General features: G+C 45.6%; 1 protein-coding gene across 2 annotated transcripts; it reads left to right on the forward strand.

Moving 5' to 3' along the window:
* The first annotated feature begins 1725 nt into the window (after window positions 1-1725).
* PARK7 (Parkinsonism associated deglycase) lies at window positions 1726-8920 on the forward strand. Of its 2 annotated transcripts, XM_060258808.1 has the most exons (6): window positions 1726-1885; window positions 2148-2249; window positions 3882-3941; window positions 4443-4512; window positions 6924-7010; window positions 8482-8920. In XM_060258808.1, the coding sequence occupies exons 1-6, from the start codon at window positions 1796-1798 to the stop codon at window positions 8640-8642; spliced, it is 570 nt and encodes a 189-aa protein (XP_060114791.1). In that variant the 5' UTR covers window positions 1726-1795; the 3' UTR covers window positions 8643-8920. The 2 variants fall into 2 exon arrangements, with proteins under 2 accessions (XP_060114791.1, XP_060114792.1); XM_060258809.1 differs by lacking the exon at window positions 2148-2249.
* Window positions 8921-9914: the final 994 nt, after the last annotated feature.

Here is a 9914-nt window from a genome sequence, read left to right on the forward strand (position 1 = left end):
AACACTGTGTTTTCTTTGGGGGAGGGAATGGAATTTGGGGGGGGGGGAGGAATTGAAATATGCAGCATATTTCTTATCAAGCATATTTGACTGCTGTGATAACTTAAAGTGTATCATTTATGACACACACACCATGTGCCATTGTCTTAGCTGGCCCATTTAAGAAGTTTAAAAGCAAAGAGACAGATAGCTGCAGACTGTTGCAGTATTCTGGTGCTCTGGCACATATATCCTGCTTTTTACTTTTTGAGCGGCAGGAAGTGATAAAAGTTGAAAAAAAAACCCAATTTGCTGTAGTAAAGAGAAGAAAGTATGCACTCTTCTAAGGCTGGGAGAGTAGTTGGATATTGAGTTAAAATATATAATATTGTTCCTTATATTAATTGTTGACAAAAGTAATGCTTAAACAATAAATATATGCTTGAAATATGTTATGTAGATCTCAATATACACAAAATTACATTGTGATGATGTGCATTCTGAGTAAAATCATTCCAAAAGAGAAAATATTACATAAGAGGTTTTTAGTGCTCTGCCAAACTTCCAATTTTTCTAACATGCACTGTATGTTAAAGAAATAAAATTAGATTTGTTGGAAATAATTGCATTTCTTTTTGAAAATCCCCCTCCCAAAAAAATGAACAGGGGGAAACATTCCCCACTCTCATGGCTTCACACTTTTTGGAAATTTTTCATTTTCTAGCCTTGTTAAATCCAGGGTCCCAAGCCAAGGTCTTTCACATCACCTCTACCAGATCCTTTTACTGGAGATGTGAGAGACCAAGCCTAGGTCCTTCTCAATGTTAAGCAGATGCTGTGCCACTGAGCCAGTCTTTCCCTCTTTTCCTGTCATATGTCTGGAAAGATTGAAGGTCATTTAGATGACAGCAAATAACAAACCCAAGGTGACCTGTGAACTTTATGGCTGGGTCAAGGATTAAATCCATATTGCCCAAATCCTAGTCTGGTTGTTGCATTCAATTCATGTTTTTTGTCATTCTGCCTGGGAAGGTGCCATGAGGTGCCTTTTATCACTTACAGAGTGCCTATCAACCTCCACAACCTCTCTCTCTCTCAGCCTCAGAGTTACAAGTAGGTCAGGCCATCACACATAGCTACCCTTCTTGCCTCTTTTAAAATTTAGAGAGATCCCTGACCTTTTGAACTGTTTCCCTGTTCCACTGTATGGACTCTTCTTTCCAGTTAGCTTTAAGCTGCTCTTCACCACAGCTTCAATCAGCCGGATATGGTCTCAGCTCCCTACCTGCTGCCTTCCACTCTCTTAACTGCTGTTTTTCAACTGTCAACTCCCTAAGATTCTGTCAGCTTCCATTGGTTGCCCATAGAGAGAAGTGGAACCTAACCTGTTCATCACAGGTGCTAAATAAGGAGGCCTTCAGAACAGCAGTTTAAACTGTGGTCTCTGTAGGATTTGTGAGAATCTGTTTGAGGGTGCCTTTATTCTATGTTGGTTCCATCCAGCACATCTGTGCCTGCATCAGTCTCCTTTGTGGCAGTCCTTTAATTTGACTCTGACCTCCTCATTAGAGCATCTCTGGTACTCTTGTCTGTTATCTGCTTCCTGCATGGATGACATACCAATGCAGTCAACATCAAAGCCCCCACTCCACCAGCGATTAGTTGTTCAGTGTTTCTTACTTGCCCTCCAGAGGAGTTATATGGGCCCAGATATTTGCAGTTGGAACGGTGTTTTTCTCTGGACTATCTTAATAGCCGTATCTTTGCTCTTGTGTCCTAGTGAGCAAGTGTTTTGCACCCAACCTCCACACTCAAAATGGCTTCTAAACGGGCCTTGGTGATTCTTGCCAAAGGAGCAGAGGAGATGGAAACTGTTATCCCCACAGATGTCATGAGGCGAGCAGGTGTAAGTATTTGGAACTTGACAGCCAACTGCCTTGTAGTAAGGAGTGACTGACGTACCATTACTAGCTCTGGAGATCGGGAGAGGGAGCTGAGCCACTGGAGGCTATTCAAAAAAGACCCCTACTTGATCTGACTAGTGATCTCTCTGGTCCAGCATCCTGTCTTATGCGGTAGCCAGTGAGTTGCCATGAAAGGCCACTTTGTTCCACATACAAATAGCAATCTTCCACTCCCATAATGTATGTTATTTCTTTTCTCATCAGATCAAGGTGACGGTAGCTGGCCTGGCCGGAAAAGAGCCTGTGCAATGTAGCCGTGATGTTGTCATTTGCCCTGATAAGAGTTTAGAAGATGCCAGAAAAGAGGTTAGTCTTGCTGAACTATATCTTAGCTCTGTCTTCCTCATGAATGGTGAATTGCTAGACTTTTGCAACGTTCCCTTGTTGCTCCTTTTCAGTGACCAAGCACTTCAAGGTAATTTTGGCAAAGCCAAGCAAGGTAGATTATTGTTAAATATCAGCACCCTATTGCAAAAGAGGCTGAGGAGATGTGGTTTGCCTGAGATGAGATCTGAACCCATGGCCTCCTGTATCACAGGTCAGCTACAATGCGCTACACCAACTTGTGTCTGCACAGTTCTGCCCTGTTTCTGCACATGGATTACTGGCCATAAAGGAGAACCAGAACAGTTTTAACTGGGGAGCTGTCAAGGGTCTTTCTACATATTGGTGCTTACTTGGACTGTAAGGCTGATGCAGTTTCTTTTGCTGGATACTCTTGTAGCAACATCCAATCATTTTTGCTCAGATGGATTTGCTCAAGCACCATGTTACAGTGGCTTGAATCTGATCTGGGAGGCTGGTCTCAGAAGGTGGTACTGGGAATTCTTCCTCAGCCTCATGGTCACTGGCCTGTAAAGCTCTGCAGGGTTCAGTCTTCTCACTCATATTATTTAACATTTACATGAAGCCACTGAGAGAGGTCTTCAGGAGATAGGGGCTGCAATGTCACCAATATGTGGATGATAGCTAGCTCTACCTGTCTTTTCCACCTAATTCCAAAGATGCTGTTGATTTTCTGAACTGGTGGTTGGAGTGTATACTGGGCCAGATGTGGGTTTTCTGGGGTAGTAGAAAGGTGTACCAGAGACTTCAGACCTCACCTGTCTTGAATAGGGTTATGCTCCCCTTGTAAAGTCAGGTTCATAGCTTGGGAGTGCTACTTGACACGGTGGTCACTTTGTAAAACCAGGTGGCTGCAGTAGTTCAAAGTGCTTTTGCCCAGCTTTGGCAGGTGCATCAGCTGTGCCCATTCTTTGTTCAGACAGATCTAGCCACAGTGACTAGCAGATCTTGCCTTAGTTACATCTAGAATGGACTATTGCAGTAGACTTTACTTAGGGCTACATTGAAGGATGTTCAGAAGCTGCAACTAGTGCAGAATGCTGTGGTTAGTTTGCTGGTTGGGAAGCTATCAGGAGCATGTAACCTCAATATTACAGCGATTACACTGGCTACCAGTCTGCTCCTAAGCGCAATTCCTTAAAAGCTCTAGATGGTTTAGAACCAGGGTGTCTGAAAGACCATCTTCTCCCATATGCTAAACTCACAGGGGGGGGGGGCTCTCTTGTTTGTCCCATTGGCCGCAGAAGCTAAACTAGTGGGAGCATGAGAAAGGGCCTTTTTAGTGGCAGCCCTATGATTATGGAGCAACCTCCTCAAGGAGGTGCACCTGGCCCCCTCACTTTTGATCTTTAGGAGGCAAGTTGAAGACGGTTTTATTTAGGACTGCATTTGATTCATGAACAAAAAAATTACTATTGTCAAGCTGCCTGGAGGGCTTTTTAAAAGAGATCTGATGTCTTTGGTACACCTTTCCAAAGATCCTTTACTTTTGCTCTGCTCATAGTTTTGTTCAGCGAAATGGCTTCTCTCCTTAACAGCCTGCCTCAGGAAGTGTCCTCTTGCAATGCTGACATTCTTCCTTTTTTTTTTTAGGGGCCTTATGATGTGGTTGTCTTGCCAGGAGGGAACTTGGGAGCCCAAAACCTGTCGGAGGTAAAAACCTGATCAAATGCAAAAACACTGGAACTCTTCTCTTTGTTGAGAGAGCAATCTGAACAGAAGCAAGAGGACTGGGTCTTGTGTTAAAGCCTTGTGGAGTTAGCGCTGCAGCAGGGACTTCATTCCTGCCAGATATGGTGCTTTTATGCTTCAACGGTGCTCCAGTACACACCTCCTCTGGTGCATATAAATGAAAAACCTCTTGCATCTTTGAGAAGATGGGGTAGAAATAGTTGAATAATATTTGAAAAAAATATTTAATATTTTAAGAGATCAAATCCTTCCTATCCTGTGATTTTAAAAAGCCCCCATTCCCTTCCATTGCATGGGGATAGGGCTCTGATGAGACTGATGTTGGATTGGGATACTGTAGTGCTTTAAAAGCTTTGCCTTGAAAACAGGGTTTCAGTAGGCAGAAGATCTAATCAACACTATTTACTTGTGTGTGTGAGCACAGCCATATCTTGATGAAAACCAACTGTTATTTTCTTGCAGTCCCCTGCTGTGAAGGATGTCTTGAAGGACCAAGACAGCAGGAAAGGACTGATCGCAGCCATCTGTGCAGGTGCCAGATCCCGTTGTTCTCCTTAATGTTTGCCTGGATTGCTTAAACTGATACACATTTGGTTGGGCTTTCTCCACTGGCTGAGTAACCAGCATGGTGGAGATCGCAGCAAAGCAGTATCCATGGGTCATTAATGTAGCTCAAAGCTACAGTAGCCGTATTTGAAGTATCCAGATCCAAATTAAACGCAGAACTGGCAGTGCCAGCTCGAGGGTGCACGGCACCCCAGGCAGGCTGCCTGCCCCCCACCTGCCCCTCCGCATTAGAGTGTGCAGCGCCTGGGCTTACCACCTTAGATGTGGCTGGTGGTGCGGCATCTACTCCTTTAAAGAGCCTGCCGAAGGAGACGCTCCCCCTCACTTCCAGGAACTGGAAGTGAGGGGGAGCAAAGTCTCCTTCGCTGGGCGGGCGACGGGGGGGAGGGGTGGGGGGAAGCTGGCAAAGTAGGCATTTGCCATGGGCACTGGGAGGGGGGGAGCCCAGTTCGGCACCCCCCACCTCCCGGTGCTCTAGGCAACCGCCTAGTGGGCGAGCTGAGAATTGGTGACTACTGTAACCTGCATGCATCCTGCCCTGCTGTGCCCACTTACTACTTTCTCTTGCCCCGTGATTTTCCTTCTCTAAGGTCAGGCAGGGCTGGGTCTGCAGGGCTGCCACGGAATGCTATCACAGGTCCATGGAGAAAGGGTGGGATAGGAATTAAATTGTGGATAGTATGTTCTCTGGAAGGGCACTGTGTCACTTCTCACCTGTACCTGGCAGTATATTGGAGCTCTGTAAATATTGTATAATAAAACTGTATTGGTCTTAAAGGTGCTACTGGACTCCAACTTTGTATAATAGTGGATCACTTTTCCTGTCCCCATAGCCAGGGCTTATTTGTAGCAGGAACTCCTTTGCATATTAGGCCACACACCCCTGATGTAGCCAATCCTCCTGGAGCTTTCAGTAGGCCCTGTACTAAGAGCCCTGTAAGCTCTTGGAGGATTGGCCTAATATGCAGAGGAGTTCCTGCTACAAAAAAGCCCTGCCCAAAGCTATTTTAGCCCTGCTTGCTCTGAAGGAGAAGTGGGTGTTCCTGTGTTAGACTGGAATTAGAGATCCTTTCTTTAAACTCTTCCAGCAGCACTGGCGACAGCTGGTCAGTCAGAATCACTGTTGTGCATGCAGTTTGATTTATTTTTTAATGACTTGACCTTCAGTTGCCCCTTGGCCTTCAGACACTCTAAGGATAGAATTACAAGTCTCGTCTTGAAGATGGCTGTTTGGACTGCTTGGTAACTGAATCTCTTCTAGCCCCCCTTTCAAAAGCCATCCAGTGCTCTGGGCTTGATTCAGAGCTTGCCTGACTGCTGTGAGAGGCTGGGAAATGAGAGACTTTTGTCCACCAAGAGGCCTTCAAATCCAGCTGCTGCACACTCCTCTTAGATTCAGGATTTCCGAAAAGACCCAGATCTGAATACAATACTGGTATTGGAATCTGGGATTTTTTGGAAATCCTGAAAATTTTTCTGGCTCAGTAGACCCAAACTGAACAATACCAGTTAAAAAAAATATTGCACATCCTTAGTTCCTACCCATCAGCTGACTGATTAGCCAAGCTCTGAATTTGCCCTTTGCAGATACCTCGCAGTTATGCATCCTGCGTTTGGGCTTAGCTTTTAAGTCTCTGTGCTTGGCAATCTCTCTCAGTGGCTGTCAGGGAGCAAACCCACTGCTCTCCCTGAAAGCTCAAGCTGAAAGGAAATGGCATTTCTGGTCCTGGCTTTCTTCTGCCTCCTTGCAGAAGGGAGGTGCTTCAGAAGTTCCTTTTCATTTGAAAGGGAATGCCCATTTGAAAGCAGCTCTCTCCATCCCAGGAGGACACATGGTTTGGACCTTCCTGAGTTTTGTGAAAGGCCCCACCTCATTGATAGCCATTTGGTGATTCCCCTAACCCCAGTACGGTAGCCATTTTGGAGTGGCACCCACTATTCTTTCTCTAAATTTGAGAACTCCCCCAGGCTTAGTAAGGTTGGGGATCTCTGTTCCATACTTTCTTTAATTCATTTAAATTCTGCCTTTCTCCCCAGCATGGACCCAAAACAGTTTACATCATTTTCCTCTCCTCCATTTTATCCTCACAACGTCCCTGTGAGGTGGTTTAGGTTGAAAGAGCATGGCTGGCCCAAGGTCACCCAGCGAGCTTCTGTGGGTCTCCCAGATACCAGTCCAACATTCTTAACCAATACAGAGTAGATATTTCTTGAAAGGAGTAACAAGCCTCTCAGCTTTTTTTTTTTAAACTCTAATTTAAAGTTTTAGCAGCAAGTCTTCAGCTCTTCCACTCTCGCTTCCCAGAACGTAGACTGTGTAAAATAGCTGTCCTAAATGGGCACAAGCGACTGTCATGACTCCCTGTTGCTTCCTAGGTCCCACCGCTCTGTTGGCACACGGAATAGGATTTGGAAGCAATGTGACAACACATCCTCTGGCCAAGGAGAAAATGATGAATGGAGGTGAGCACACAAAGGCGCAGAGGGAGGTAATGGTCCATCCAAGAAGGTCAAGGGAGGGTTATGTAGCTTGTCTGTGAAAGAGTCTTGATTAGCAGATGGATTAAACTGAATTTTAAAAAAACCCATTCCTTCATAATAAAGCAGGTTCATTTTAGTGGCAGAGGCAGAGTCTTTGTCCAGAAGTACTGGGAACCCATGCTGCGACTTGTATGGCTACCGTACTGGGGTTCTTGAGATGTAAGCATTCCGCCTCCATCAAGGTTTTAATTTTTCAAATTCTATTCTATTCTGCTCTTCAAAAATTCGTTGTTCAACTAGTAAATGAGAATTGGTTTTCTTCCTTAGTTTTTAAAAACTATTTGTGCATATGTATTTGCACCTGTGGCTGAAGTCATGTGGCTGACCCCTACTGGGAGCCTGGAGGATATTCAGGGAGGTGGCCAAATACAGCCTGCCTGCCTCTGTCTTGCTGACTGGGTATTCCCAGGAGGTCTCCCATCCAAGAACTTGCCAGAGTTGGCCCTGCTTAGCTTCTGAGATCTGATGAGATCGGGCTTGCCTGAGCTATCCAGGTCAGGGCTGAATTAGCTGTATTTCTGTTGTGCTGGGATTTTCAATGTCAGTGGAGAAGTTGCAGGGATCGGTCACTTCTGGGCCAGAGTTCATCTCAAGGCTGAAAGCGAAAAAGCACCAGTGCTTGAGCATCCACTTTTGTCGATTTGAGTAGGTCAACAAGGCTCAAAAGCTTGCACAGCTCTAAAGTTTTGTTTGCATTGTGAACCACCAGCATGGAAGGATGACCCTTCCCCTCAAAGTGCTATCCAGTAGCCATGCAACAGGAGGAAGGCAACTGGGAGTTCTGGAACATGGAGGATGGGGGGGGGGGACAGTGCTGTAGTTAAGTAGAGAGAATTTCCCATTTCTTTTCTGTCAGTTGTCTCCCAGATGGTCTGATATCATTCAAGAGGCCCTTGTCCTAAACTTTAAAAGCCCCAAAAGGCAAGAACAGAGAAGGAAAAAGAGTAGTAATCGGCCGAACAGTGACAGAACTGAGTGACTGTTTAGGCCCAGTTGGGAGCTTCCTTTGCTGGTTGTTGGTCCTGGAAAGGGTGCTCCTTCCCAGAGGGCCTTGTGGTCCTGGAAGAGCCCTGACTGTCCTTCCTCTTGTTTCCTGCCAGCAGGTTCAAAAAGCTGTGTTTCTCCTCAAGCTAATGAATTTGGGATGTTAACTTCTCTCTCAAACTGCATGCAAAATTACCAATCTGGAGTTTTAGCGTTTTAGAATACAGTTTTAGAGCTCAGGCTTCAGAACTGGGGAGACTCTCATAGTTAACAGTTGATGAGGATGTTCTAGGACAAGAGCATTTCCTAGATAAGGGCTTGGGTCTCTTACCTTGCCTCTGGAGCCCCTGTTGAATTGGCCAGTCTCTCCCTCACAATTGTGTGTCTCTTTATTTTTCTTCCTTTGAAGGTCACTATAAATATTCCGAGAATCGTGTGGAAAAGGACGGGCATATTCTTACCAGTCGGGGGCCTGGCACCAGCTTTGAGTTTGGCATCGCAATTGTGGAAACCCTCCTAGGGAAGGAAGTGGCTGAGCAGGTGAAAGCTCCCCTGGTCCTGAAAGATTAGAGAGAGAGAAACGCTTTGCCCACTGGGAGTTTTTTTGTTTCCCTTGTGGAATGCACAGTGTGTCCACCCAGCAGCTGTGAAGTTGCCAGTTGTGTTACACCCCAAATCTGAAATAACGGTTTGAGATCAGAGCTGTTACCTTAGAGTCCCTTAGCACGTGCACCAACAGCCTGAGAGGAGTTTGGGGGATCAGAAATAAAAATGTGCTGGCCCTGGTATCCCTCCTTTGGTGTCTGCCTTCCTGAGATTACCATAAATAAAAGAAGCATTTGGTTGCAGTTGGCTTGTGGCTGGGTTTTTTTGGGGGGGTGGGGAGAAGGATGCTGCTGCGTTGCATCTCCGTCTCTTTGGCTGTTCTTCAGTAAGCCTTCCGGTGAGGCCGTCACTGAGGTAAAGGGCTGCTAAGCTGGTAGCTGCAATAAGAACTGCTGAGTAATGTTTTCCGTTTTCTAGAAATGTCTTTTATTTGGGTCAATGATGCTTGTAATACTAAATAACATTCAGATGACATTTCTGTACAGAACGTATGTAAGAGTGCTTGACAATCAGCAAAAGGGAACCTCATTCCATTTTTCAAGTGTGACGTCCAGTAAAATGTAACTTTAACATAAGCTTTTAAAAATTATGTGTTCACTTCATTTATACCCTTCCTTTTTCCTCAGTGGGGACCCAAACCAGCTTACACTGTTCTCCTCCATCTTCTCACAACAGCCCTGTGAGGTGGGTTAGGCTGAGAGTGGATGACTGGCCCAACAAAGCTTCCGTGACAGAGTGGAAATCTGAACCTGAATCTCCCAGGTCTTAGTCCAGCAGTCTAACTGCCATACCAGAATTAGGATTGTCAGCTCTGGGCTGAGAAGTGCCTGGAGATTTGGGGGTGGGGCCTGGGGAGGAGAGGGGAGAGGCTTCAAAAGGGTATAGTTCCATAAAGTGTGTCCTCCAAAAATGGAGGGGAAACTTTTCCAGAAGAGGGGGGACTTTTCCAGGGGAACTGATCTTGGTCATCTGGCAATCAGTTGTAGTAGTGGAAGATCTCCAGGTGCTAGTCAGAGGTTGGCAACCCTAAACACTGGCTGTCCAGTGTGGCATAAGTAACTGGCTTAGGCAGGAACTTAAGGCAGCTGCCCTTCACAAACATTCATGACATGTCTGAGCTGCAGATGCAAAATGGCCTGTTTGACATCCATGTAAAACTGCAGAGGTTTGCTTAGCAAATGAAATGGTTTGACTGTTCAACCCATGCAAATGGAAAATAAATGTGAAGGCCAGCAA

This window comes from Heteronotia binoei, chromosome 18 (assembly GCF_032191835.1).
Source record: "Heteronotia binoei isolate CCM8104 ecotype False Entrance Well chromosome 18, APGP_CSIRO_Hbin_v1, whole genome shotgun sequence".
Taxonomy (NCBI): Eukaryota; Metazoa; Chordata; class Lepidosauria; order Squamata; family Gekkonidae; genus Heteronotia; species Heteronotia binoei.

What these genes read in the sequence shown, in the direction of transcription:
- PARK7 (XM_060258808.1), top strand. Translation starts at nt 1,796, where the DNA reads ATGGCTTCTAAACGGGCCTTGGTGATTCTTGCCAAAGGAGCAGAGGAG. An exon ending in GAGCCCAAAACCTGTCGGAG is followed by an intron (nt 3,942 to 4,442) that starts GTAAAAACCTGA and finishes ATTTTCTTGCAG; the next exon opens with TCCCCTGCTGTGAAGGATGT. An exon ending in GGAGAAAATGATGAATGGAG is followed by an intron (nt 7,011 to 8,481) that starts GTGAGCACACAA and finishes CTTCCTTTGAAG; the next exon opens with GTCACTATAAATATTCCGAG.